Source organism: Nelusetta ayraudi, unplaced genomic scaffold (genome assembly GCF_046127955.1).
Source record: "Nelusetta ayraudi isolate G7.1 ecotype Tasmania unplaced genomic scaffold, CSIRO-AGI_Nayr_v1 ptg000021l, whole genome shotgun sequence".
Lineage (NCBI taxonomy): Eukaryota > Metazoa > Chordata > Actinopteri > Tetraodontiformes > Monacanthidae > Nelusetta > Nelusetta ayraudi.
This window is the reverse complement of record NW_027466071.1, coordinates 2,318,887-2,346,844: the sequence shown is the minus strand read 5'-3', so window position 1 is coordinate 2,346,844 and position 27,958 is coordinate 2,318,887. Positions and strand designations below refer to the sequence as shown.

General features: G+C 41.6%; 2 protein-coding genes, 3 non-coding genes and 9 pseudogenes across 5 annotated transcripts; 2 read left to right on the top strand and 12 right to left on the bottom strand.

Annotated features, from left to right (window-relative positions):
* The first annotated feature begins 640 nt into the window (after positions 1-640).
* On the top strand, positions 641-5,979 carry LOC142888953 (exocyst complex component 3). The gene is made up of 11 exons (XM_076027461.1): positions 641-845; positions 1,966-2,458; positions 3,049-3,166; positions 3,305-3,409; positions 3,476-3,576; positions 3,699-3,800; positions 3,947-4,073; positions 4,157-4,264; positions 4,361-4,513; positions 4,720-4,838; positions 5,097-5,979. The coding sequence occupies exons 1-11, from the start codon at positions 788-790 to the stop codon at positions 5,263-5,265; spliced, it is 1,653 nt and encodes a 550-aa protein (XP_075883576.1). The 5' UTR covers positions 641-787; the 3' UTR covers positions 5,266-5,979.
* Positions 5,980-8,031: 2,052 nt separating this feature from the next.
* LOC142889060 (tumor necrosis factor alpha-induced protein 2-like) lies at positions 8,032-16,750 on the bottom strand. Its single transcript, XM_076027628.1, has 12 exons — positions 16,683-16,750; positions 14,871-15,071; positions 13,431-14,058; positions 12,707-12,818; positions 12,157-12,279; positions 11,395-11,489; positions 10,844-10,936; positions 10,306-10,432; positions 9,998-10,117; positions 9,556-9,711; positions 9,328-9,449; positions 8,032-8,553 (listed from the first exon to the last, which is right to left on the bottom strand). Exons 1-12 carry the CDS (start codon positions 16,714-16,716, stop codon positions 8,406-8,408), a joined length of 1,959 nt encoding a protein of 652 aa, XP_075883743.1. The 5' UTR covers positions 16,717-16,750; the 3' UTR covers positions 8,032-8,405.
* A 1,994-nt stretch (positions 16,751-18,744) lies between these two features.
* On the top strand, positions 18,745-18,951 carry LOC142889200 (small nucleolar RNA U3). Its single transcript, XR_012926818.1, has one exon. It is a non-coding gene; the product is annotated as a small nucleolar RNA U3 (small nucleolar RNA).
* A 1,038-nt stretch (positions 18,952-19,989) lies between these two features.
* Positions 19,990-20,194, bottom strand: LOC142889205 (small nucleolar RNA U3; annotated as a pseudogene).
* A 903-nt stretch (positions 20,195-21,097) lies between these two features.
* Positions 21,098-21,302, bottom strand: LOC142889213 (small nucleolar RNA U3; annotated as a pseudogene).
* Positions 21,303-21,712: 410 nt separating this feature from the next.
* On the bottom strand, positions 21,713-21,917 carry LOC142889202 (small nucleolar RNA U3; annotated as a pseudogene).
* A 413-nt stretch (positions 21,918-22,330) lies between these two features.
* Positions 22,331-22,535, bottom strand: LOC142889208 (small nucleolar RNA U3; annotated as a pseudogene).
* Positions 22,536-23,104: 569 nt separating this feature from the next.
* Positions 23,105-23,309, bottom strand: LOC142889214 (small nucleolar RNA U3; annotated as a pseudogene).
* Positions 23,310-23,715: 406 nt separating this feature from the next.
* On the bottom strand, positions 23,716-23,920 carry LOC142889204 (small nucleolar RNA U3; annotated as a pseudogene).
* Positions 23,921-24,489: 569 nt separating this feature from the next.
* Positions 24,490-24,694, bottom strand: LOC142889203 (small nucleolar RNA U3; annotated as a pseudogene).
* Positions 24,695-25,102: 408 nt separating this feature from the next.
* On the bottom strand, positions 25,103-25,307 carry LOC142889206 (small nucleolar RNA U3; annotated as a pseudogene).
* Positions 25,308-25,773: 466 nt separating this feature from the next.
* Positions 25,774-25,978, bottom strand: LOC142889210 (small nucleolar RNA U3; annotated as a pseudogene).
* Positions 25,979-26,712: 734 nt separating this feature from the next.
* Positions 26,713-26,919, bottom strand: LOC142889211 (small nucleolar RNA U3). The gene has a single exon (XR_012926820.1). It is a non-coding gene; the product is annotated as a small nucleolar RNA U3 (small nucleolar RNA).
* A 544-nt stretch (positions 26,920-27,463) lies between these two features.
* On the bottom strand, positions 27,464-27,670 carry LOC142889201 (small nucleolar RNA U3). The gene has a single exon (XR_012926819.1). It is a non-coding gene; the product is annotated as a small nucleolar RNA U3 (small nucleolar RNA).
* Positions 27,671-27,958: the final 288 nt, after the last annotated feature.

Below are 27,958 nucleotides of genomic sequence, written 5' to 3'. Positions count from 1 at the left end.
TAAATCTCTAGCCAACAGAGATTTCTGTGTTGTAAACACATTTGAATAACACAACACAGATTGTCAGTTATGGATAATCAGCTAAAGACATCAACAATAAGCTTTGTGAAAATTGCATTGACCATGAGTGGTATGAAAGTGACAGTTAAAACTGACCTGCATTGACCATGAGTGGTATGAAAGTGACAGTTAAAACTGACCTAACTACTCTGCAATTAGAAAAGGGAGTCTGACAGGATTTTGCAACCGCTCAAGGCAGCGTGGGGAAACAAGGCCTGGCACAGCTGCCAACTGGCTTTGAGCAGACCAGATTTTTTCAAGTCGGTAATGAATGTGAAAGTGACGTGACAGAGGCTGCATGGTTACAGTTCACCGCACGTTTAGCAGCAGCTCAGCTGAAATAACTCCCGACTGTCAGGATTAGAAGGATTCCAGCCTCCTGCATTATTAGCAGGAGGATTATCTAGCTGCTGCAAAAATAAAAGTTCTGAAATGATTTTTTTCTGGAAGTAATTTAGAGGTCTTTCTGCGTCTTCTCTGCTTACGGCCACACCCATGAAAATGCGAGTGCAGGAGGAGCGGTGATGGCAAAGGAGTGGATGGATGATGTAATTCCCTCTTTGTAAAGGTAAGTGGAAATCGAAAGTGTGAATGGTATTTTGGGAAATCCCTCCTAATGGCTTCAAAAGAGGCTCGCAGGGCTGCGGACTCCCACATGGTTCTTGTGAGGAGGCAGGGACAGAGCAATAAACCTGTTAGTTAGAATTTTCCAAAGCAAGAGTTTGAGATGAAGAAGTGGTGGTCGGTTCGAAAACCTGGGAGGACATCAGAGCACGAGAGAACTGGTAGGTTTGATTTGTTAACAATTAATCAGGTATTTCCGTCTTTGTTATTTATGTCTTTCTTCTTTCGACTTCATCAACAGTTCTAAGTCAATAAATCCAAGTTCATCAAAAAAATGACTTTTTGTTGTGCAGCAAAACAAGCTAAACACTGCTTCCATTGTCTTTTGACTCCAGAATGTTTAAGAATATCCAGAATACTGACCACAGCTGAACCAGCTGAGGTGTTTTCTGGGGTGAAAATGATGCCAAGTTCACCACAAATGGGCAGATTAGTGACTCACTGTAATCTTGTCATCAGTCTTGCTTTACTTCAATGCAGCCTTTCTTATGGACTTTGTGTCTCTTTAACGTTTAACGTTTTTTTTTGTTGTTGTGATGATATATATATATATTTTTTTTACAGCATTACTTTTTGCTATTACATTTATTGCTCATACAATGTTGATTAGATGTTACTTATTGGAAGTAAAACGACTTACCTGCAAGTGTCCTCTACTATGCAAAGACTGACGAGTCTTGTCTTGAACTGTGACGGCACAATAAGACCCACATTTTTTGGCCAACCAGAATTTGTTGAAAGATGAGGATGAACCTAAAAAGGCCCGTTTCTCGGAAACGACTGGGAGGCACACGAACCTCTCCCTGGCTGTGTTGGTGCCACCACATGGCCAACCCCCCAAACAGGCCTGAGATATAACAAAGCAGCAGTTTTAACCATTTGTTTTCTAACGATCTGGAGAGTTGAATTGAAACTGTTCACTGTACTGAACGCTGCTTGACATAATTAAGGATAAAAAAAAAAAAAAATGCAAATAATATGTAAAATTGAATACTTCTGCAACTATGAACATATTAAAAAGTCATATATAAAATCCTGTATTTGTAACTCAGAGCTAAATTATGACTCCAAAAAGCATCCATCCTTATCAAAGACACATCTGGCAGAAATGTGTCCAGTTTATTTCAGAATACATTGATTGATCGATTGATTGATTGATCTGTGTCAAACATCCTCATGGGCCCTCATGGCTTATTAGACACCGATCAATACGTTTGTCAATAATATTCCCACAATTACACCCAGGACAGCCACGTTTTGCCTTTGCTAAACTTCTTGCAGTCTCTCTGGATACAGGATACAGGAGGTTGGCTCCCAACGATGACAGTCCACCAGATGAGGTCCTCACCACCACCAGCCACCAGGAGGGGCGCTGTCCGACGGGGGAGGAGGTCACTCTCCAGGAGCTGGCTGGGTACTTGGGTGTGTCGCTTGCCGGCACCACTGAGAGTGATTCTGGTTGCTCAGTGCAGCCCGAGGCGAACTCAGACCAGCGGGCAGAGATCATCATACAAAGATCTGTGGAGGAACTCTTCCCAAAAGCACCGGCCGACCTGCAGAAGAACCTCCAGCAGCACATGTTGAACATCCAGGAAACTGTGGTCGAGGAACTGTTGAGGGTGGCTCCCCTGCTGAACGGCCTGGGTCTGATGGGCCGTCTGATTGGCTGCTACCATCGGAAGACCTTTGGCCACCTTGACACCCTGCTGCAGGGCAGTCGTTCCACCCAGAATTCATTTGTGTTATTGAACTGGGTCCTGCACACGTATTTCAGGTAGCTACTGTATATCTTTAATAGCTTCCCCCCCGCCCCCCAACATATCCACTTAAAAGCTGTCAGTGACAGAATAAAATGGCTAAAAACACAAAACTTTAAAATAAAAAAAATTTCTTCCACCTACTTGAACCCGAGGAAATAATATAAATGAATACAAATGACAGCCGATGTCTTTTAATCCAGGAGAAGGCAAAAAGTCAAATGGCATCTTCATGCATGGCTCAGGCACATCACACAGGCAAAAATCCAAAGTTGAGAGGGAAACCAGTCTTACACTGGACACAAGGTGAAGCAGAGTAAACCAATCAGGGTGGGAGCAACAATCACAGAGGCAGAAAGACAGGAGGTGAAACAAGGCAAAAAAACAACAACAAAACAAAACAAAACACATCAATACAAAATAAAACAGGAAATCATAAAAAAAATAAATTAAATAAAGAGCCTTACCAGAGCTTTAAATGGATTAGTTTGCCTTCTTTGCTTTATATTAGAGAATATTGATTCTACAAAACTGTTAAACACAGTCAATTGTGTTATTTAGATTTTAATTTATTTTATAAAGATAATATTTGTGTTTGTTCTTCCAGTCAAGAGCTGCTTTGTCATCCAGAACTCCAAGAAATGGATCTGATTAAAGATGTAGACATGCTGATCTTCACGGAGTGGGTGTCCAAGGCAAAAGACGAACTACTCCAGCGGGTGAAGGTAAGAACAACGATCTGCTCTCTTGGCATATTGACCAAAACGCTTGTGGTTGTTGGTCATTTCCACACATTCCTCGTTTATTGCAAATATCAACCAGCATATCTGCATTTCTGTCATTTGTTTATTTAATTTCCACAGAGAGAAATGGAAATAGGCCTGGAAAACACTCTGCAGTGTGACAGAAGCAACGAAAATTCCCAGCACGATGAGGCTTGTGCCGGACTCTATGTGGACATCATTCAGGTAACTTGGAGATCATTTTTAAATCTGCCTTTACTCTGAGAAATAACACAAATTCATCTGTTTCAGCTGACTGAGTCTTTCCTCAAAGAAACACAAAAAATCAACTTCAAGCTGTCAGCTGACGTCCAGGAGGTCTGTTTTGAAGAGATGCTCGCGTTTCTGACAAGGTGAGGATATTGTTGGACATCAGGAATGAATCAATAGACAGTCTTTCTGCCTTAATGATGATTTTTTTTTTCTTCTTAAAATGTCAGTGTGGTGAATTCATCAGAGACTGTTTGGTTTGTAGGTTCACCACTGAGCAGGTGGACTTTCTGAAAACGAAAGCAACAATGGACAATCCAGAAATGCACCACTTCCTAAAGACTCTAAAAGTCTGCAAAGAACTCAAGTAGGTGCAGTGAAATTTCCTAAACAGGATTTCATTATTTTCAATTTCTTATGTAATGCTGTTGTCTTAAAATAACAACACAAAAACACACAAAGCTAATGAGCACGTAGTGTTGCGAAAATGACGCTTGTGTGAATTCCCCTCAGGCAGTACGTGAACACCAAAGCCAACAGCGCCACCAGATCCCTTGTTGAGAAAATTTTGGCAACGCTGGAGAACATGGAAGCTTCTACAATGAAAAGCCTGCAGGAATGTGTGGCTAAATTAGCAGAGGTCGGTAAAATCACCCACGCCCAGTTCATCCATGTGAATCGAAGTCAGTCATTCAAAAAATTCACTTCCATTTTGTCCCACAGAGCCACTTTAAGATTTACTTCAACAGGGACAACAAGCAAATCCTCACCTTGATGCAGAGAATTCAGACGATTTTCCCCAGGACTTGGCTGTGTGAGGGGACTCGCATGGTAAACACTCAGAGGACCTCAGAGCTTCATCTGCGCAGCAGTTTAGGCAGCAGACCATGGGTTGTGACAAATCCACGTTGTTGTTTTTGGTTTCAGACGGTGATGAATGCGGTCTTCAAACTCCTCGTCCACAAGTACGTCAAGCATCTCGTGAAGGTCCGCCAGGCCAAACTGATGAAGCTCTGGACTGATGTCGGTCAGACCCTTCGTGACGATGCCATGCTTCTTCGAAATGTCATGAAAGATCTGGTGAGGTTCTCATGAGTCATTAGGTGCAATACATGTATATAAATATATATATATATATATATATATATATATATATATATATATATATATATATATATATATATATATATATATATATATATATATATGTATACTATATATATATATATACACAATATATATGTACATATATATAGTAATTATATTTTATTGTGATGCTTCAATAGGCCCTGCCAGCTGAAGAGTCAAGTCTGGTGTTGAAAATCGAGGAACTGCTGACTTGCAAAAACATCAGTCTGGTGATCCTTACAGTCAATGACATGCTGAACAATCACCTCACGCTGAGGTCAGTAGATCAACCAATCAATCAATCTATCAATCAATCAATCAATCAATCTATCTGTCTATCTAAATATATATCTATCTATCTATATGTCTGTCTATCTATCTATCTATCTATGTATCTATCTGTTTGCAATACTTTCAGCATTTAAAATGTATATTTTTTTTTACAGATTTCTTTCTTTGTTCTTTATTGATGTCTTTCAATTTGAACAGTACGCTGCGGTCGCCCTTGAGCTCTGTCATGTGCCTTTTCCTATAGAGAGGATCCAGATCTCCTCTTAGCACTGCTTCGGTGGAAGGGCCTCCACAGACGGGACATTGAGGACGTGCTGAACACCTGTAGCTGTGCCGAGCGTCAGCCCAGACCCAGACATGTTTCCTGCTTCTCTCTGTTAAGTTGCTTGTCTGTTGCAGTCAAGGAGGGATAGAGGATTGTTAGTTCAAAATACTTGGGAGACACGTTAAACCATTTTCTGTTTCAATTAAAATTTAAACACCATACTAGAATAATAATTGAAAAACAATATATGGTAAAAATAAGAAATACTGCTTTGTTATTTAACGTTTTTTTTTCTTCTTTCTTTTCAATGTGTATTTTTGGTTGGTTTAGAGGGGGAATGACATTGACATAAAAATGTCCAACAGTACTTAACAATGCAATGAGGTTGACTCTGTTAGATTTCCCAGTGCCACCTTTATTGTTTTTATTTAAATTGTTATTTATTTAAACATTTTTGGTTGGATTGCACTTGAGAAATTGTGAGTCATCATGAACTGACTTAAAAGGTCAAATACCTCCTCTGGTGTGTCATGATACAAAATAAATGTAAGCTATATATGTATATGTATTATATACATATACTATGTATATGTATACATAGGTATAATTGCATTTTTAAAATAAAAATGTGGTTTTTTAACGTTACATTTACTGTTTACATTCCCACAAGCTCAGACGTTTTTTACATGTTTTTTTTTTTTTTTATAAATATGTTTTATTTATAAATGCATGAAGAGTGTGATAAATTATGTCACTTTTTTTTTTTATTGAAACATAAATAAAATTTGCTTTGAAATACATAGATTTGCCTGTTTCTGTCTGTACCGTTCTAGGAGCAATTTTATTTTAATTTAGGGTGAAACAATAAATTCATTTTATTTCAGAGGTCTAAATATATTATTTCCATTAAAATGAGGGCTGTCTCCTTACATATAAAAAAAAATGACTGTAATTTACTCTTCCTTCTTTGTCAAATATATATGTGCCTCTTTTCTTGTTTTCCTTTACTGAGAAATCAATGATGGCTGTAATAAAACTTAAATCAGCAATATATTGAATGGGCAGAATCCCCAAACTGTAACTAGCTAAAAATTCTACATCACCACCAGATGGGGGTATTACGCTACTTTGGAAGTGTTGCTTCCTCTATCAGTCAAACTGCTGACCTTCCCAGGTACTCAGCAGGGCTCTTGCTAATATCAGTGCTATTTAAAACTGACCCCCGGTTACCTTTCTTGGTTTCAAATGTCATCACAAGTTAATTTAAAACGAGTGCACCACTTCATGTGCACTGTGCGCTGATTTGTTTGGGCTCTTTCTGTGGGCTTTGTGTTCGGTACTCTCTGTCCATGTTTTGTGAGATACAAATACATCAAGATATAACAATTTTAGAACTGAAACGATTAACCGATTGACCTGAACTGATTCTTAAAAAAATATATTATTTTCCAAGATCAAGGCTTTGTTTTCTTAATTTTGCCGCCGCTTACTATTGTTGTCACTGTTTGACACGGTTTCCTTTTGGGAAACACAAGTTGCCAGCATGCATGTATTTTAACGAGTCTCGTGCTTTTATATTTCTTGTGCTCCAGCCTCACCACCGGCCTGACACGTGATGATAGAAAAATAAATAGAGGGATGACATTCACTTGAGCTGAGTTTGCCTTGAAGGCTAAAAATAACATTGGCAACGTGCTGTCATGAGGCTACGGTTCAACATACCCTGATAGAACCAAGCTTCCATTAACCCAAGATGGTCTGTGCACTTTGTTATTAGCTTGGCTTGTTGTGCCACGCTGTCACGTAAGCAAATTTGTTGCAAAAAAAAAAAAAAAAAAAAAGCTTTTGAGCAATACGATGACACAAGTTTTGTTTAACTAGAAGTTGAGGAAAGTTTTTTTTTAATCTAATTAAAAATGTTGGAGGAGTTAGTGGCTGGCGACAAGGAATTCAGTGGCGGCCCTTCAAAATTCTCATCTCCCAAACTTGACTTCCTCTGATGAGTCACCAATTCATATCGGGAAACGCACTGTGGATTCCAGCTTGTACTCCAGCATCCTTCTATTCCCGTTATTTCCAGTGCAGTTTACAGCAAACGCCTTCAATGGGTTTCCTTTCTGCCTTTCTTCACTTTCCAACTCCAACTGGCAAAACAACGACCCAGTCATCCTGTGTGGATCCTCTGGAAACAAACACAGCCTTTCAAGAAACTACACACAGACGCAAGATACGCCTCAGGGACTCTTATCTTTCCTCTGAAAGTGTGGCTTCAGCCCGAGACACAGCAGCTCAGCGCGGAAACTTTCCACAGCAGAGGCTCAACTACTTCCTTCTATTCTCTGGCTAACACTGACCTCGCTGAGTGTCATGGAGTGAGAGAGAGAGAGAGAGAGATCTCAAGTCTGTCGACGACGGGGGATGGGGGGGATGGGCTCCCCGAAATATACGGGACAAAGTGAAGTGCGTCCCGTATCAGTTCATTACGGGACAATATGGGACAATCGCGTATTTTACGGGAGGGTTGGCAACCCTATCTCGACCACAGACGTTAATCAAATGAGGTTTTGTCATTTTCCCTAAAAGAAATGTGAGAAATTGTGTCCCGGGAGAGATTTTATTTTTCCCAGGACAGGTGGTGAAAAAAGAGAACAATTCTGGGAGAAACGGGACGGGTGGAAACCCTAGCGTGTACTCAGATACCGGAGGGAAAATGAGCTAGCTTTAGCTTGCGCTTTGGTTCGCAAATTAGCTCGGTTAGCTTTAGTGTGAAAACCTTTTTTTGGAACATTTTAGGACAAAACACTTCATCCTTGACCTACAGCTAATCAATGTTCCTATCTTCACATGAAGGAAATTGTACTTTTGCGCGCTGAACAGGTGAAATGGCAGTGACAGCAATAACAGAAGAACTCAATTCAACAATTTCAACCAGCTTTATACAGAAACTTAACTTACAGTTAAAACATTCACAAACAACACTTTGTACAACAGATGACGTGAAAGCAAACATTCAGCGACAAAACGTAACTTCCTCTGTAGCTGCAAATAAGTATAAAAATATACAATAACATTGATTTAACAACAACATTTTGCGGATACTGTAAGGTGCCGAAACGTGATGAACACTCGGGGTCAGCGTTTTTTTCACAGTAAGCCTTTGATTCCGCTTCAGAAGGAAACGTAATGAAACACCACAAACGTCACAATTTTCATACTCATCAACGCAAACCTCACACATAGCAATACCGTAAAAAGGCCCATCTTTCAGTTGAGCCTGTCATCCACGTCTCATTTGATCTGGACTTTGGAGAAAAACGATGGTGTGTCGGCGGCTGTGACTTCGGCCAATGTCTCTGACAGAGTGTCTTTGATTTTGTTTCTGTCTTTTTTGGTGAGGTTGGTCTTGAGCTTGAGCAGGGCTGAGACATGTTTCACACTGCAGGCGAGAGAGAAGGAGGGTTAGGTGAACTGCACGGACAGCAAGATGTCTGGGTCTGCTGGAGCTTTCGTCCCATTGAGGAGTCTTTCCCTTCCCTTGCCACGAGCTGCGTTTCCATTACAGTATTTCGCAAAATATTTCAAAAAAAAATTACAAAGTACAATTGCGATTTTCAGGTGTTTCCATTGAATACCCCATTCAATGGAAGCGCATAAGCCATAATTCACAATCAAATTCATAATTTGAGTGACTAATCTGTACTAAAAGTGCCAAACTGAAATTACACAGCTAAAAATGTGTGTAAAATCTGTGTTGGAGACCTGCGCAGGGGTGTGAGAGAGGCTTTTGTTGCAATAACAGTCTCATGACTTGTTTCCAAGTGACATGCAGCAGTGCTGAATGGATTTTCAAGTCCCCTTCAAGTGAGTGAAAACAGCCGTTGACCTCCTCTTTTTTTATATCTACCCACGAAGACAGAATCAACATTTTCAAGCTGTTGACCCAGCTTCAGCCTGGGTGCTGAACCAATTCGAGTGAAATGGGGGTCCTTTTCCAAAATAACTATGCATACCAGATGGACAATTCGCCCTCACATGCACTATGGATTTACACGTGTACACGTGTCTCATTTCCTGGAGCTGGTCTCACTGAATCGTCCACTGAAGAAGTGTGTAGTTTAATGCTCGTCCCCCCAAAATTTTTAAACAACTCTTTTCGCAATGGCACGCACTGTAAATGTTGAAAAGCTAACATTTGTCCAAGAGAGCTTACCTCAAGTCAGGACAGGAATTTGCCATCAACACTACGTGTAGCTGAATGCTGGAAAGGTCCTGGAGTTTCAGCACTTCGGCAATGTTGATCAAGACGTCCTTCAACCAACCTTCATTAGAGCCCTGCAAATTGGAAGCTTTCAATGACTCGGCAACTGGCACGAACCAGATTATTTAAAGTTTATCCTGACAGGAGATTTCCAACGGGACGTCCCCCGAGTCGACTCACCATCTCGATGAAGAAATCGTGCAGATTCTCTGCGTCGTCTTTTATCTTGTTGTAGGCCTCGAGCTGGAGTTTCTGGTCCTTCAGTTTGATCCCCCCTTTCAGGAGCCTCTTCACATATTCCACTGCAACGTCTTGGTGCATCTGGCAAACCAGTTTCTGAAATGAAATCCGGTCGTTACGTCGGGGTCGTTGCGAAACATCGGCAGGACTGCGGTCACATTTGGTTGATTTGCAAATGATTCAACGGCAAACTGCTGGCATTTCCTGAAGTCATTGTTGAACAACGTTTATTTATTTATTTATTTATTCACATCTTGACTCATCACACACACACTTCATTATGGAGGAATGTTGTTTGAGGTTCTGCTTCACTCTGAACAAGCAATTGCATTTCTTGTTTGTGTGTGTGTGTGTGTGTGTGTTTTGCTTTTTTGTTTTTTACCTGATGACAGGACTCTGTGGAACCCTTAACATCTTGGAACTCATGTGTGATGGTGTCCAGCAGTGGCTCAAACAAGTGCTGGTTAAGCCACTCGCTGGTTCCCAGCTTGCGATAATGTTGCTGTAGGAGATACAGAGAGAACATCTAAGAAGGGGAAGCACCTTCCTCCACAGCGGCGTAAAGATTGCAGATAACGACAGCTTTGAACAAATTTGAGAGCTCGGAGATGAAACATCTGGCTTTGATTGACGACTTCATGGGAAGGTGCAGCGAGAGAAGTCGTAGAAGAAGTGGAGAAGTTAGCTTACCTTGAGGGCTTCGTGCACTGGCTTCAATAGATATGCGTGGGCAGATTGTCTCATGTCAGGCAGAATTTGCTCAAAATTTTTGTGCATCTCCTTAGAGAAGAGGTTGGTTTGTTTCTCGAGGACCAAGCTGCAAAACAGACCACACATGTTGCATTAGCTCCACATTTTTCTAATTTGCCACGCAGTCGAAAATTCCTTCAGACCAGGACTGCATCTTAAAGGCCCGTTGTAAGAATGCAAATTATTTTAAGCCCCTGCATTTGAATCTGTTGCTGGATGTTACATCTTTCTTATACCAGCTGAGATGTGAGTGTGAAATCATTAAAACACATCAACCACCCTCAACAAGATTCATAATCTGGTCTATGTCATATACAAGGCAGCGGCGTGATATGGCCCACAAACAGACTCACTCTCTGTGTGTGATGAAATCTGCTTCATATTATCGCAGAGTGAAAACACGCAATGTTTGAAATTATACACAATGGTCCTTTATTGCAGAGGCAGCGTCTCAATGGCCTGCATGTGGGAAGTTTACCTGAACTGTTCGATGAAGTTGAGATTCGCCTTGATGAACGGCCGGCTGTTGGCTTTGTTTTGCTTTATGATGGCGCTTTGGAAGGTCTTACGCCTGTCAAAGGAAACAAACAAAAAAAAGCTTTCATTATTATTATTGCCATCCATTTTCCATACCCGCTTCTTCCCGGGCTCAGGGTCACGGGGGTCTGCTTCAGCATATCCCAGCTGTCATAGGGCAAAGGCAGGGTGACATACCTGGACAAGCAGGGCCACATAGAGAGAAACAACCATCCACACTCACATGCACATGCACACTTACAGACAATTGAGAGTGTTCAATTGACCTCAAGCATGCTTTTTGGACTGTGGGAGGAAGCCGGAGAACCCGGAGAGAACCCACGCAGACCCAGGGAGAACATGCAAACTCCACACAGAAAGGTCCCAGGCCCAGAATCGAACCCACGACCTTCTTGCTGTGAGGCGGCAGCGATTACCACTGCGCCACCGTGTCGCCCTATTAGCATTGCCGATGTTCAAAATTTGAAGTGACAGCTTGAAAACTTTTCTCACGTTTGCATGAAGTCGTTGAGCTGGCCCGTTAGGTCGTGCGCCTTGTGTCGGTCTCCCACAACTGTTTCCACTGCTCTCACAAGTCCGTCGACGAACTAAGGATAGTGACAGAGAACAAAACACAGAAAACATAAATACCCTGTTGTCATTGGCAACGTGTTTTTTTTTTTTTTATATACAAATATTAATGAAAATCACTTCTATGAGCAGGCGAACTCTGACACTGGCTGGGTTGCTTTACTCCTCACGTGCCGCTCGTTTAAAAATGTGGCCTTAAACTAGTTCTGATTAACCTTGTGTAAATAATCAACATTTTTTGTCTGTGAAACATTCTCTAATTGTTTGGGAAGACGCCTGCATCATTGTGAATACCGATCAGACAAGGAAGCATTCTGCTGAACCCTGCTTAATAGACCAGAGGACATGGGTAAATATTTATCTCTTTCATCATGTTCTTCGCCGATGACAACACACTTTTCTCAGGCACGTGGAAAACGTGTGTGATTGTTGACAGATTTAAATTCAACGTCCACTTTCACATTTTCAGCGTCACCTGTGGCCAAACACGCCATACACTGTTCAATGCAGTTGATATATTAGAGATATATTATGAGAATATATCTCTACCTACTGTTCATTACTGGACCAAACAAAACAGTAAAGCTGTTGGTTTGACAGCTGAATAAAGTGCTCAGCACAAACGGTTGGATTTCTTTGCCCAATAGTTAATCAGTTTTGGCATAATTTAAAATAAAGTGTCACCTGAATGATGACGAAGACCTCGTGACTGACGTAACAGTCGTCTTCCATCGACGGCTCCTCCCCCTTGATCCATTTTTCGTTCTCCTCATCCAGAACTCGACTGATGTAAGTCTTCAGCTCGTCCTGAAAGTACAGCAACATTCTGATATCATTCAGTGTCCACTTGTGCCTGTAGTTGGTAGTTGATGACCCAAGAGTGAGATAATGCATGGGTGGGGTGTGTTCAATGTTCATTGCGTTAATTACTCCCCACTTTTCAACTCGTGCCACAGACAGTTTGCCGTCGTGTGGCTTTAACCCTGTTAACCTTTCAGCACACGCAGCAAACGGCAAAGCCTTCCAGACGCAGATTACATAGAATAATTCAAAAATGCAAGTGGAAAATAAAACTGCTCTGCAGTTGCCACTAAAATAGTGACTTCAAATGAGCACTTTGTCTTGCCTTGCCTTGAAACCAAACTCTCAAAACAGTCATTAAAGTGTTTTGATAGTTCTTGTTTCCTCATGGTGTCAGGTGACCGAGCTAAGCTAAGAGAAGGCAGCGCCTTACCTTCTTTTTGCTCAGGAACTTTTTCTCCAGACGTTCCAGAGAGTTCTTCGACAGCAGATTCCCCAACGCTTGGATGTCAATGTGACTGGCCAGCTCCGGCTTCTTCAGGATCCTGACGGAAGTTGAAATAGCAGAAAGCAGAGATTTTATGAATTCTGTTCAAAGTGCACACAGTGATTCATTTGTATGTCAGATATTTGGTGCGGACATCTTGCAAACAGCCTGTAAGCAGTGTTTGCAAGATGTCCGCAAGGTAATTTTCACAAACATTCTTCAGAACTGAAATCTTCCACCGAGCTTTTTTTGTTGCACAACACTTCCTGTTGGAAGCTTCCTCCTTTCTCTCAGCCCCACCCTCAAAAGAACCGCATTGGTCCTATTTATTTTCGCGGCTGAAACTTCTCGAGAAGTGAAGATTTAAAATGGACTGTAAGATTTCAGAAGCAGTCCTCCAGCTGCGCTGGAAAATTAAGATTTAGACAATTTGTTACGTTAAAGACTCCTGTTGAAAAAAACCCCGCTGTTACGAGGATGCTTTTAACGAGGGCTGTCAGCATTAACGCGTTAATCGCGATAAGATTAAACACAAGGAATAGATCATTAGGACGTGACTAAAATCAGAGCTTAATTGCAGTTTAAAAAAAATAATGGTCTGACAGGCCCACATTTAACAATGTGCAACATTCTAAAATGCCAGGCATCCTGAGCTGTAGGCCAGACTTACCCTGGGTAGTAGTTGTTCACCCAGAGCAGGATGGTCTTGCAGTCCTCCTCGTTCAGATCAGGCTCTGCCTTCTCCTTCAGTCTGGTGCTGAGACACTGGTGGTACAAGCTGGCGTAGAAGTTGCAGATGTCCGCCTCGGGGGGGTAGCAAGACCTCACGTCCTTCACGACCAGCAGCAGGTCCTCCTTCAGCTGCCGGACCATGGCGGTGATCTCCGGGTGGTTGGCCGGGTCGGTGGGGGCCGATGAGGGGGCGTCCATGCGTCGCTGCACTAAGTTTCGAAGAGTCTCGTCGTGGAGTTTCTCCCAGTTTCCCGGCCGCCATCCCGGCCTCGTCCGGGAGCTTTGCTGCCACCATCTGTCCCGCTCCTCCTCCTGGTAGACGGCCCTCACGGCGGACGCCAGTGCCGTCTTGCTGTCCTCCGCGGAGAGCGAGAGGTCCAGGGTCTTCCACACGCAGGTCTCCAGCTCCCCATAGTCGTCGGCCAGGCGCGCCACCTCCTCCTCGTGATCCCTGAGCGGCTCGGCCTCGCTGCTGTCGCCAAACAGGACGGCCTCCCTCTCGATCAGCAGCTGGCTGGCCTCCGAGAACTGCTGGGCGTTGAGCCTTTGCCTGACTGTGAAGATCTCTGAGAGAGAAGAGAGGAGAGCGTGCAGATGTCACAGATGTTTACAATGAATCTAAACATCCCGGAAAGGGACGGGAGGGAAAACAGATTGCCATGACTGGAATTTCCCCCTCTTGCTTTTCTGAAAACATATGTTTTGGATGATGCGTTTAAAAGACTTTGTAAGTAGTTTATGCAGTAACAAGGCGTATTTGTTAGATCAGGGGTGAAAATGCACTACTTATCCTGCTGTCACATTAAACATAAAGGTCCTTTCTTTGCTTTTCAGACTAACTTGAAGTGGAGCTATTTGAATAGAGTTGTTGACTGGATGACTCAATATGTTTTTAGGACAGCGAAAAATCTCATATAAACAAACAACAACAATGTAACATTGCTTATCGTGATTGAATGTGTAAACATCCAATCATGGCTCACCAGTCATAACTATCACTGATTATTGTTTAGTTGTGCTGCAGTTGAAAAAGAGAAGAAAACTACTCGAGAGTGCCAAGGCTGTTAAAAATGATCCACATGCTCATGCAAGACCTCTGACCTCTGACCTCAGACAACTAGTCAGTTCAGTCCAGGTTATTCTGTCACTTTTATTTTTATTTTTGGAAAATTATCAACAAATGTTATTGTTTTAATAGCAGACACAGACTTTACTTTTCAGAATGTTTTACTGTTGCATTCAGAATCTTTTATTTGAGTAAAGGAGTTGAACATTCAAAACAAAATCATCAAAATGCAGTTTTTTTTCTTTTGGAGGAAATATACTTATACTTGTTTTTTTTTGTGAGATTAGCCAACACAACGCAACGCAGACAGACCTTGCTGCGGCGGCGTCTCCTCCCGCTGAGGCGGCTGTTGACCGTCGACGGTGGAACTGTAACTCGCGTTAGACTGAGGAGACCTCTGGCCCGTCCACAACTTTGGAAAGAAGCGTCTCCCACCATTCTGCCTGGGAGCGGTGGCAGTCTCTGTGCGCAGCCGCAGCCTCATACAAGCCCTGCAAGTGGCTGAGAAGCAAGCTGGACAACCAACAGGGACAAAAACAGTGATCAATGTTACCAGCCTCTTATGAAGTACAAAAAAAAAACACAGAGAGAGAAAACAGTCGCAGAAGCAACCAACAGAGAAATGAAAAGGACGTTAACGTGCCACTTTCATCCCCATTAGGAAGCAGTAGAAGAACACCGAGATTTTCTTTCTTTTTCTAGCCCTGCTCATCACAAAAAGACAGTCATGCTGCTATGAAGAGACTTACTTATGTATCGCAGACTCGCTGACCAGCTGAACCAGGCAGAGAGATACTGTAAATGGCTACTATGGTTTTTGAATCTGATCGAGCAGCAGCTGAGCTCAGCAGCTGTGGGACACTAACAGTGGAGGCTCAGTGACTCTGTTTTAAAGCAGAGGTGGGTGGGCTCCTCCTCTTTGTAAGGGGGAAATAGGATTCCCGGCCAGTGGAAAGTCCTAGCGCACACGCACACTTGAACTGCCCGCCAACCCCCCCGATCCCCGACCCAATCCAGCGTCGGGGAGGGGAGAGGTCAGAGTCAGCGCGACTGAAAAGGGAGACGAGGGAGAGGTGCACCTCCCCCTCGTCTCCCTTTTCAGTAGCACTGACTCTGACTCAGCATTGGCCCTTTGGACTGCAGTGAACTTTTTAAACTGCCAAATGATGAATTTCTATCAAACTTTGTTCATTCTTTGATTGATTCTAGATGCTGTGCAGCCGGCCAACCAGAAAACCCATTTATGATATATACATATATATGAGATGTCAAAGTTTGACCATAGTTTGACACTTGTACAAAAACAAAAACAAAACAAACACACACACACCGCAGCAGGGCTCCTCTGGTTAAATCAGCTGACCTCTATGACATTTCCAACTTTTTAAATCAAGTTATATCAAAAAAAGTAGAATGTCAACAACTTGGTCCACATGTGCTGCTCACCTTCTTCATGTAACAGGATCTTCCTTCTTTTACTCTAGTGCCACCCAGAGGTCCTTTCAGAACTCAGGGACCCTCAGTTACCCGAGAAAACTGACGACCCCATATGCACAGTATATAAATCTCCATCTTTTTTTCTTTGCTTTTCAGACACTGTTCTCTTCAGTTCGTGAAACTTATAAGAGTTTCCACAAGCGTGCATTAAAATGGATGATAAAAAAAACCCCATCTGAAATCGGCTTAAATAGAGGTTTAAATAGTTTCTAGAATTATGTAAGAATCAAACGTCTGAAAATTTGCAAATGGAGATGTACTTTTATAGTTAGTCAACCTATCCCTGCTGACAAAATTGTTGTGACAGCAACACATTCACCTTTGAAATGAGAGTCTGCAGTCCAGCACTGAGCAGATGTTGCAACGCTTTGTTTTAAGAAAGAATAATTGGGAAACAACGGTGCAGATTTTGTTTTGATTGGCCTGTTGCTCTTCTCGCAAGTTTTACTCAACCTATCAGATGCATTTATAGCAATACAGTTGATATGAAACACTAAAATATGACGATGTCTTCTCAAATAAACAACTCAAATCTACAACATACATAACATACGACAGCAGCGTCCCCGTGTTAAAACAAACAAATCTATTTCTGTCGTCTAATTCAATTCTGATCTGACTTCTTACCTCCTATGCTACGCAATCCCTCTGTCAAGCACATGTCGCCCGGGTTCAGTCAGAGAAGCAGGTGTGTGGGTTTAGATCAGTGCCTGTCGCCGAGACACTGAGCTGACTTTAGACGTCACACAGCATTTGAAGACAGGATGTTGGTTAGTCGGCCCGTCAGCCTTCTCTTGCCTCCTTGTCTGCACGTCTCAACTGCACCTGTGCACGCTTTCTTTCCAGACCGCACCTGTGATCATCAGCCCCAATTCTGACAATTTGATCCGGCCTATTTATTTAAGTTCGAAAGCATGGCGAACAGAAACTGTGCTGGCTGGTATCTGCCAAAACTTGTCCCCATACTATTTTCCCTCCCAATCTGGCACTAGGATAAAAATAAAATGTGCAAAGCGCCCCAGTACAATGGGATTTGCCCAACCTGCAGAGGCCTGCGGGAGTTGACCCTTTCTTCACACTTTTACCTTCACAGTTGATAATCATACCTCCTCCACCATCAAAGCACGGCCACACTCAACTGTATTTCAGTAAGGCTTCCCTGCCACACACCAAACTGAAGTTATATTGCTGTCTTTAAATGACAGCACAGTCAAGGTGAATTCCTCAAATATAGATATGTTTATGGATTAACTCCTAGTTCTGCCTGTTTCTGATGCATCCAGCGTCTAAGAATTAGGCCCTGTTTTCACTTGGTCACTTATAACTGTCAAATGCAACATGCGTCATTTCCGTTTTTAACGACTGGGGGCAGTAAAGCGCAAAACCACAAACCACGGCGAGTTTTACATGACAGCGAATAAGAATCAACTTCCTGTTTGCGGACTATATTAAGTCACTCGTTTTAATTCTACTGCAGCTCGTATGGATCCGAACGAGGAGTAACGACTGGTGGGACAGAGTGGTGACGACTTTATTTTCGGATCAACAGTGGCTGGCAAATTTTCGGATGCAACGTCGCACATTTAATCACACATGTGGGAAACTGCGACCGCTGCTCCGCTGACAAAATACACTAATGCGGAATGAAATTTATTAGCATGCTAATAAAAGAGTCTAACAAAAATGATTTGTTTTCGCTTCTTGTTTGTAACTTTATAATGACGACGCCGGAAGTTGGGGCGCCGACCAAGTGCGTACACGGGAGAGGTGAGTGGAGTAGGCGGTCGTTAATGTGGACTGAAGTCGCATTCTGTTCGCACGTCCGTGACGAATGCGTTTTTATGCGATGCGATCACCAAAACCACCTCGGGAGGTGGTTTTGGTGATCGGATGTCAAAACGGATGTGGACTGTTTGCACTTGGTCATTTCATGTGTTTTTCGTAATCTGATCAGCAAAAAACGCATGAAATGACCAAGTGCAAACAGGGCCTTAGTACCATCTAATGGTAACAAAGCAAACTGCAAAAATTCAATTCAAAATTTGTTTTAATCTAAACCATTTTGTGGCAAACTCAATTTAAATTTCCTAATGAATTATGGTCACTGGTCACACAGTAACAGCTAGAATAGTAATACAGTACCGGCACTACTCTCAACTTCAGTAAAACAGTAATTTCACAATTCTCCTGTTTCACTTGTGGCCTAACATCTCGCCGAGACTTTCACATTGTTGAATATTCTCATTACTTTATTTAAAACATTTATCACTTAAAAACTCAAGTACTTTTTCTTTCTGTTCACTTCACGGGAATGTTTTGTGTTGTTGTTGTGTCTGGACCAGGCCTTGTGTAATAGTAGAATCAGAGAGTCTTTTACAGGAAAAAGACAATAGTAACGTGTTTCCCTGTCTGGCATGGTGAAAGTTAAAGTGTCCCAGTGATTCATGTTTTCCTCAATGTGAGTGTTGCAATTTGAAATCGCAATATATTCCCGGTGCTTCGTTTAATGAAGGACTTGCCCACTTGAAACTCAAAAACATCAAAGTTTTCCGACATTGACTTAAGGGGGAATCACTGTGGGCTGGAAATGGACGTCATTCTGGTGTGGTGGAGTGAAATTCTGCAGTTTTCCAGCAGTCAAGGAGCTGGTGTCCACACAAAAGAACCTGACAGTCACCCAGAACCAACCAAGACTATACTTTCAGGGATCATTTCTATAGTTTTTAACTTGAGAAATGTGTTTCTAGAGAGTTTGGTCTCGCCTTCCACGATGATGAGTCGGGATGTTTTCTTCAGAGCAGGAAGCCTGTGGGAAGATTTAGTTTCTTCTTCACTGTTGAAGACTGTTCAGAGCTTCTCATTGAGACTCTGATGGAGGAAACATGATCTGAGTGGTAGCCTTAATGTTCATGTTTAAATAAAGAATAGCAAAATTAAAAATATTTCTCAAAAATAAATATTTGCTAATGCCAAATCTGTCATAGATAAAAAAAAAAAAAAAATCAAATGTTTGAGTGTAAACACTGTATATAGCCTTGCATTTCAGATATTTGTGAAGAAATAAACTCAGACAACTCATTCATTGTGAAAAGAAAATTATACTATGTATATTATGTTGCTCAACCTCTACCTACACCTTGCTCACCTTTCAGCATCTGCACATGTGTATTCAATGAAAGCCTGATTGGATTTCTCAGCAGTGTTGCATGATGGTGATTTGAGTTGCTTTCTTTTTTTTTTTTTTAGAAAAGTTCTCTGATGACTTCATTATTGGCTGCATCAACAGATGACAAAGAGAAGTACAGTGTTGTGGGGCGGTGCTTTGTGAACCACCTCAAACTCAATATCACAAAGACAAATCAGCTTCTGCCAGAAGAGGAGGAAGCCCCTGACCCACCCATGGGAAGGAGGTCGAGATAGTGAACTCCCCCAAGTTCCTCATGGTTCACATCTGGACTGAAGGGACAACACAGATACTGTATGCAGGAAGGGGCATAGCTGTATCTACTTCCTGTGGAGGCTCGGGTCCTTCAATGTGCACAGCAAACTGTTGGCTTTGTCCTTGCAGTCCTTGGCGGCGAGCATATTGTGTTTGCTGTGGTGTGCTGGGGAACCTTGGAAGAAGAATGACAAAGGGTCCATAGGCTGTTTAGGAAGTCCATCATCATTGCAGCGAGGAAGACGAAAGCCAAAGCAAAATGTTTATCACAAACGCTGCCATTTACACTTTACAACGTGAGCATAGTGGCACCTGGTGTCTTTTTTTAACTGACACTTACTAATGGAATTATAAATGTATCACTCAGTAGGACAGTTAGAGCTGAAGATGTGCTGGAGTCAGACTGCACTTGGCAAGAAATGCTTCATATTAAACAAGAGGTACAGAGGTTGTTTTTTTTTATATTAGTTTAAACAGTTTCCTTCCACTACACAATCCACTCAGACCATGTTTCCTCCACCAGAGTCTCAGTGAGAAGCTCTGAACAGTCTTCAACAGTGGAGAAGAAACCAGGTCTTCCCACCAGCTTCCTGCTCTGAAGGAAACATCTCAACTCATCATTGTGAGAAGCGAGACCAAACTCTAGAAACACATTCCTCCAGTCAACAACTACAGAAATGATCCCTGAAAGTATAGTCTTGTTTGGTTCTGGGTGATTGTCAGGTTCTTCTGTGTGGACACCAGCTCCTTGACCACTGGAGAGATTATTAGTGAATTAGAAAGCAACTCAAATCACCATCATGCAACATTGCTGAGAAATCAAATCAGGCTTTCATTGAAAACACATGTGCAGATACTGAAAGGTGAGAAATGTGTGGGTAGGGGTTGAGCAACATAATATACATAGTATAATTTTCTTTTCACAATGAAGGAGTTGTCTGACTTTATTTCTTTGCAAATATCTGAAATGCAAGGCTATATACCAGACCTGGGCAAAGTACGGCCCGTGGGCCACATCCGGCCCGCTGCGTGTCCCTGTCCGGCCCGCGTGAAGCCAGTCATAAATCATCCCCCCTGTAACAATAGGATTGTTATGTTTAACATGATGTTCCACACGGACTGTTTGGGGCGTGACTCGTGTGTGCAGTACAGCAGAGCTGACGGCGATTTGGTTACAAAGCTCCAAGAGCAAAGTAATAATAAAAACTATATGCAGCTAAGGACTGCATCCATAGTCTATTCTTTGAGAGATAAAGACAAAGAAAGAAACACCCCCCCCAACGAAACATTGCCGGCACGTTAGTGTAGTGCGATAGCAATAGCGTGCTCCGGGACGTTAGCGCTATTTCCAACCAGCGGCCCACCGACACGATGCAGGCTTGTCATGTGGCCCGTTGCAAAAAATAATTGCTCACCCCTGCTATATACAGTGTTTACACTCAAACATTTGATTGTTGTTGTTTTTATCTGTTCTGCAGTCTCCTGACTGCAGAACATCTTCATCTGTGAAAGAATTGGCCTTACCAAGTGTTTCACTTCTTTTAGAGAAAACATAGGCTTTTTTAATCTTTCAGTTCTTTATTTAAACATGAACATTAACGCTACCACTCAGACCATGTTTCCTCCATCAGAGTCTCAATGAGAAGCTCTGAACAGTCTTCAACAGTGGAGAAGAAACCAAAGCTTCCCACCAGCTTCCTGCTCTGAAGGAAACATCTTGACTCTTCATCGTGGAAAGCGAGACCAAACTCTAGAAACACAGTCCTCCAGTCAACAACTACAGAAATGATCCCTGAAAGTATAGTCTTGGTTGGTTCTGGATGACTGTCAGGTTCTTCTCTGTGGACACCAGCTCCTTGACCACTGGAGAGATTATTAGTGAATTAGAAAGCAACTCAAATCACCATCATGCAACATTTCTGAGAAATCCAATCAGGCTTTCATTGAAAACACATGTGCAGATGCTGCAAGGTGAGCAAGGTGTAGGTAGAGGTTGAGTAACAATGCAATGCAATGTTTAGTGTGTTTACACTCACTAGACATTTGATTGGTTTATTTTTATCTGTTCTGCAGTCTCCTGACCTCAGAAATGTTACATGATGCAGAACATCTTCATCTATGACAGAATTGGCCTTACCAAGTGTTATACTTGTTTTTGAGTAATATGATCATTTTTTTTAATTTTGCTATTCTTTATTTAAACATGAAAACTAAAGCTACCACTCAGACCATGTTTCCTCCGTCAGAGTCTCAGTGAGAAGCTCTGAACAGTCTTCAACAGTAGAGAAGAAACCAAGTCTTCCCACCAGCTTCCTGCTCTGAAGGAAACATCTTGACTCATCATCGTGGAAAGCGAGACCAAACTCTAGAAACACATTCCTCCAGTTAGCAACTACAGAAATGATCCCTGAAAGTATAGTCTTGGTTGGTTCTGGATGACTGTCAGGTTCTTCTGTGTGGACACCAGCTCCTTGACCACTGGAGAGATTATTAATGAATTAGAAAGCAACTCAAATCACCATCATGCAACATTTCTGAGAAATCCAATCAGGCTTTCATTGAAAACACATGTGCAGATGCTGAAAGGTGAGAAATGTGTAGGTAGAGGTTGAGCAACATAATATACATAGTATAATTTTCTTTTCACAATGAAGGAGTTGTCTGAGTTTATTTCTTCACAAATATCTGAAATGCAAGGCTATATACAGTGTTTACGCTCAAACATTTGATTGTTTTTTTTTTTTTTATCTGTGACAGATTTGGCATTAGCAAATATTTATTTTTGAGAAATATTTTTAACTCTGCTATTTTTTATTTAAACATGAACATTAACGCTACCGCTCTGACCATGTTTCCTCCGTCAGAGTCTCAGTGAGAAGCTCTGAACCGTCTTCAACAGTGGAAAAGAAACCAAGTCTTCCCACCAGCTTCCTGCTCTGAAGGAAACATCTTGACTCATCATCGTGGAAAGCGAGACCAAACTCTAGAAACACATTCCTCCAGTCAACAACTACAGAAATGATCCCTGAAAGTATAGTCTTGGTTGGTTCTGGATGACTGTCAGGTTCTTCTGTGTGGACACTAGCTCCTTAACCACTGGAGAGAGTATTAGCGAATTAGAAAGCAACTCAACAAGTTTGTGTTTATATGTTAATGTTTACTCTGTATACCAATCCAAAATGTCAATAAACATATGTTTAAAAGAAAAAGAAAAAAAGAGAGCAACTGAAATCACCTTCATGCAACATTGCTGAGAAATCCAATCAGGCTTTCATTGAAAACACATGTGCAGATGCTGCAAGGTGAGCAAGGTGTAGGTAGAGATTGAGCAACATAATATACATAGTATAATTTTCTTTTCACAATGAATGAGTTGTATGAGTTTAGTTCTTTGCAATTACCTGAAATGCAAAGCTATATACAGTGTTTACAGTCAGAGTAAACATTTTATCACAGTTTCTTTTAATCTGTTCTGCAGTATTCTGAATGCAGAACATCATGTGTGACAAACTTCATCATCCCAAGTGTTAGACTTGCCTTTTTCCCCTCTTCTAGAAAAAGGAGGCATCTGTTGCTTACTATGCTTTATTCAAAAATGAACGGGAAAGCCACCACTCAGATCATGTTTCCACCATCAGAGTCTCAATGCGAAGCTCTGAACAGTCTTCAACAGTGAAGAAGAAATCAAGTCTTCCCACCAGCTTCCTGCTCTGAAGGAAACATCTCAACTCATCATCGTGGAAAGCGAGACCAAACTCTAGAAACACATTCCTCCAGTCAACAACTACAGAAATGATCCCTGAAAGTATAGTCTTGGTTGGTTCTGGATGACTGTCAGGTTCTTCTGTGTGGACACCAGCTCCTTGACCACTGGAGAGATTATTAGTGAATTAGAAAGCAACTCAAATCACCATCATGCAACATTTCTGAGAAATCCAATCAGGCTTTCATTGAAAACACGTGCAGATGCTGCAAGGTGAGCAAGGTGTAGGTAGAGGTTGAGTAAAAATGCAATGCAATGTTTAGTGTGTTTACACTCACTAGACATTTGATTGGTTTATTTTTATCTGTTCTGCAGTCTCCTGACCTCAGAAATGTTACATGATACAGAACATCTTCATCTATGACAGAATTGGCCTTACCAAGTGTTATACTTGTTTTTGAGTAATATGATCATTTTTTAATTTTGCTATTTTTTATTTAAACATGAAAACTAAAGCTACCACTCAGACCATGTTTCCTCCGTCAGAGTCTCAGTGAGAAGCTCTGAACAGTCTTCAACAGTGGAGAAGAAACCAAGTCTTCCCACCAGCTTCCTGCTCTGAAGGAAACATCTCAACTCATCATCGTGGAAAGCGAGACCAAACTCTAGAAACACATTCCTCCAGTTAGCAACTACAGAAACGATCCCTGAAAGTATAGTCTTGGTTGGTTCTGGATGACTGTCAGGTTCTTCTGTGTGGACACTAGCTCCTTAACCACTGGAGAGATTATTAGCGAATTAGAAAGCAACTCAACAAGTTTGTGTTTATATGTTAATGTTTACTCTGTATACCAATCCAAAATGTCAATAAACATATGTTTAAAAGAAAAAGAAAAAAAGAGAGCAACTGAAATCACCTTCATGCAACATTGCTGAGAAATCCAATCAGGCTTTCATTGAAAACACATGTGCAGATGCTGCAAGGTGAGCAAGGTGTAGGTAGAGATTGAGCAACATAATATACATAGTATAATTTTCTTTTCACAATGAATGAGTTGTATGAGTTTAGTTCTTTGCAATTACCTGAAATGCAAAGCTATATACAGTGTTTACATTCAGAGTAAACATTTTATCACAGTTTCTTTTAATCTGTTCTGCAGTATTCTGAATGCAGAACATCATGTGTGACAAACTTCATCATCCCAAGTGTTAGACTTGCCTTTTTCCCCTCTTCTAGAAAAAGGAGGCATCTGTTGCTTACTATGCTTTATTCAAAAATGAACGGGAAAGCCACCACTCAGACCATGTTTCCTCCATCAGAGTCTCAGTGAGAAGCTCCGAACAGTCTTCAACAGTGAAGAAGAAACCAAGTCTTCCCACCAGCTTCCTGCTCTGAAGGAAACATCTCAACTCATCATCTTGGAAAGCGAGACCAACCTCTAGAACCACATTCCTCCAGTCAGCAACTACAGAAATGATCCCTGAAAGTATAGTCTTGGTTGGTTCTGGATGACTGTCAGGTTCTTCTGTGTGGACACCAGCTCCTTGACCACTGGAGAGATTATTAGTGAATTAGAAAGCAACTCAAATCACCATCATGCAACATTTCTGAGAAATCCAATCAGGCTTTCATTGAAAACACATGTGCAGATGCTGCAAGGTGAGCAAGGTGTAGGTAGAGGTTGAGTAAAAATGCAATGCAATGTTTAGTGTGTTTACACTCACTAGACATTTGATTGGTTTATTTTTATCTGTTCTGCAGTCTCCTGACCTCAGAAATGTTACATGATGCAGAACATCTTCATCTATGACAGAATTGGCCTTACCAAGTGTTACACTTGTTTTTGAGTAATATGATCATTTTTTAATTTTGCTATTTTTTATTTAAACATGAAAACTAAAGCTACCACTCAGGCCATGTTTCCTCCGCCAGAGTCTCAGTGAGAAGCTCTGAACAGTCTTCAACAGTGGAGAAGAAACCAAGTCACCCCACCAGCTTCCTGCTCTGAAGGAAACATCTCAACTGATCATCGTGGAAAGCGAGACCAAACTCTAGAAACACATTCCTCCAGTTAGCAACTACAGAAATGATCTCTGAAAGTATAGTCTTGGTTGGTTCTGGATGACTGTCAGGTTCTTCTGTGTGGACACCAGCTCCTTGACCACTGGAGAGATTATTAATGAATTAGAAAGCAACTCAAATCACCATCATGCAACATTTCTGAGAAATCCAATCAGGGTTTCATTGAAAACATGTGCAGATGCTGAAAGGTGAGAAATGTGTAGGTAGAGGTTGAGCAACATAATATACATAGTATAATTTTCTTTTCACAATGAATGAGTTGTCTGAGTGTATTTCTTTGCAAATATCTGAAATCCAAGGCTATATACAGTGTTTACACTCACTAAACATTTGATTTTTTTTTTATTTAACTGTTCTGCAGTCTCCCGACTGCAGAACATCATGTGTGACAAACTTCATCTTCCCAAGTGTTAGACTTCCCTTTTTCCCCTCTTCTAGAAAAAGGAGGCATCTGTTGCTTACTATGCTTTATTCAAAAATGAACGGGAAAGCCAACACTCAGACCATGTCTCCTCCGTCAGAGAATCAGTGAGAAGCTCTGAACAGTCTTCAACAGTGAAGATGAAACCAAGTCTTCCCACCAGCTTCCTGCTCTGAAGGAAACATCTTGACTCATCATCGTGGAAAGCGAGACCAAACTCTCGAAACACATTCCTCCAGTTAGCAACTACAGAAATGATCCCTGAAAGTATAGTCTTGGTTGGTTCTGGATGACTGTCAGGTTCTTCTGTGTGGACACCAGCTCCTTGACCACTGGAGAGATTATTAGTGAATTAGAAAGCAACTCAAATCACCGTCATGCAACAGGGCGACTGTGGCTCAGGAGGGAGAGCAGGTTGTCCAAGTTGTCCAATGACCAAAAGGTTGGCGTTTCAAATCACACTCCATCCTAGTCCGTTGCTGTGTCCTTGGCCAAGACACTTAACCCTAAATTGCTCCAAATGGGGCTAGGTAGTGCCTTGCATGGCAGCCACCCATTGGTCTGTGAATGTGTGGGTGAATGTGAGGCCTTTGTAAAGCACTTTGGGGTACAGTGAAGGTGCTGGAAAAGTGCTATATAAGTGCAGTCAATTTACCATTTCTGAGAAATCCAATCAGGCTTTCATTGAAAACACATGTGCAGATGCTGAAAGGTGAGAAACGTGTAGGTAGAGGTTGAGCTACATAAGATAATTTTCTTTTACAATGAATGAGTTGTCTGACTTAATTTCTTCGCAATTACCTGAAATGCAAAGCTATATACAGTGTTTACACTCAGCGTAAACATTTTATCACAGTTTCTTTTAATCTGTTCTGCAGTATTCTGACTGCAGAACATCATGTGTGACAAACTTCTTCTTCCCAAGTGTTAGACTTGCCTTTTTCCCCCTCTTCTAGAAAAAGGAGGCATCTGTTGCTTACTATGCTTTATTCAAAAATGAACGGGAAAGCCACCACTCAGATCATGTTTCCTCCATCAGAGTCTCAGTGAGAAGCTCTGAACAGTCTTCAACAGTGAAGAAGAAACCAAGTCTTCCCACCAGCTTCCTGCTCTGAAGGAAACATCTCAACTCATCATCGTGGGAAGCGAGACCAAACTCTCTAGAAACACATTCCTCCAGTTAGCAACTACAGAAATGATCCCTGAAAGTATAGTCTTGGTTGGTTCTGGGTGACTGTCAGGCTCTTCTGTGTGGACACTAGCTCCTTAACCACTGGATAGATTATTAGTGAATTAGAAAGCAACTCAACAAGTTTGTGTTTATATGTTAATGTTTACTCTGTATACCAATCCAAAATGTCAATAAACATATGTTTAAAAGAAAAAGAAAAAAAGAGAGCAACTATAATCACCTTCATGCAACATTGCTGAGAAATCCAATCAGGCTTTCATTGAAAATATGTGCAGATGTTGCAATGTGACAAAGGTGTGGGTAGAGGTTGAGCAACATAATATACATAATATAATTTTCTTTTCACAATGAATGAGTTTTCTGAGTTTATTTCTTTGCAAATATCTGAAATGCAAGGCTATATACAGTGTTTACACTCAAACGTTTGATTGTTCTTTTTTTTTTATCTGTTCTGCAGTCTTCTGACTGCAGAATATTTTCCTCTGTGACAGATTTGGCATTAGCAAATATTTATTTTTGAGAAATATTTTTAACTCTGCTAGTCTTTATGTAAACAAGAAAATTAAAGCTACCACTCAGACCGTGTTTCCTCCATCAGAGTCTCTGTGAGAAGCTCTGAACAGTCTTCAACAGTGGAGAAGAAACCAAGTCTTCCCACCAGCTTCCTGCTCTGAAGGAAACATCTCAACTCATCATCGTGGGAAGCGAGACCAAACTCTGTAGAAACACATTCCTCCAGTCAACAACTACAGAAATGATCCCTAAAAGTATAGTCTTGGTTGGTTCTGGATGACTGTCAGGTTCTTCTGTGTGGACACCAGCTCCTTGACCGCTGGAGAGACAGTTGGTGAATAAGAACAGCCACTTAACATTGTTTTTGGTGGATTAAAAACACCAGTAAGGACATTAAACCTGCAAACTAAACATGCAAACCCATTTCAGTGACGTATATGATCACTTAAGACTTTCACCTTTGTTCAAAACAACTACACAAAGGTGTCATGGCAGCAGTTCTGCAAAATCCAATCAGGCTTTCAGTGAAAACAGGTGCTCAGATGCTGCAGC

Excerpts from the sequence above, each read along its gene's own strand:
- LOC142888953 (XM_076027461.1), top strand. The coding sequence starts at position 788 with ATGAAGAAGTGGTGGTCGGTTCGAAAACCTGGGAGGACATCAGAGCAC. Across the intron at positions 2,459-3,048 it reads GTCCTGCACACGTATTTCAG|TCAAGAGCTGCTTTGTCATC; the intron begins GTAGCTACTGTA and ends TTGTTCTTCCAG. Across the intron at positions 3,410-3,475 it reads TCTATGTGGACATCATTCAG|CTGACTGAGTCTTTCCTCAA; the intron begins GTAACTTGGAGA and ends CATCTGTTTCAG.
- LOC142889060 (XM_076027628.1), bottom strand. The coding sequence starts at position 16,716 with ATGTGCTTGACAGAGGGATTGCGTAGCATAGGAG. Across the intron at positions 12,819-13,430 it reads GTGAACAACTACTACCCAGG|GATCCTGAAGAAGCCGGAGC; the intron begins GTAAGTCTGGCC and ends AACTTCCGTCAG. Across the intron at positions 10,937-11,394 it reads CTCAACGACTTCATGCAAAC|GCGTAAGACCTTCCAAAGCG; the intron begins GTGAGAAAAGTT and ends TTCCTTTGACAG.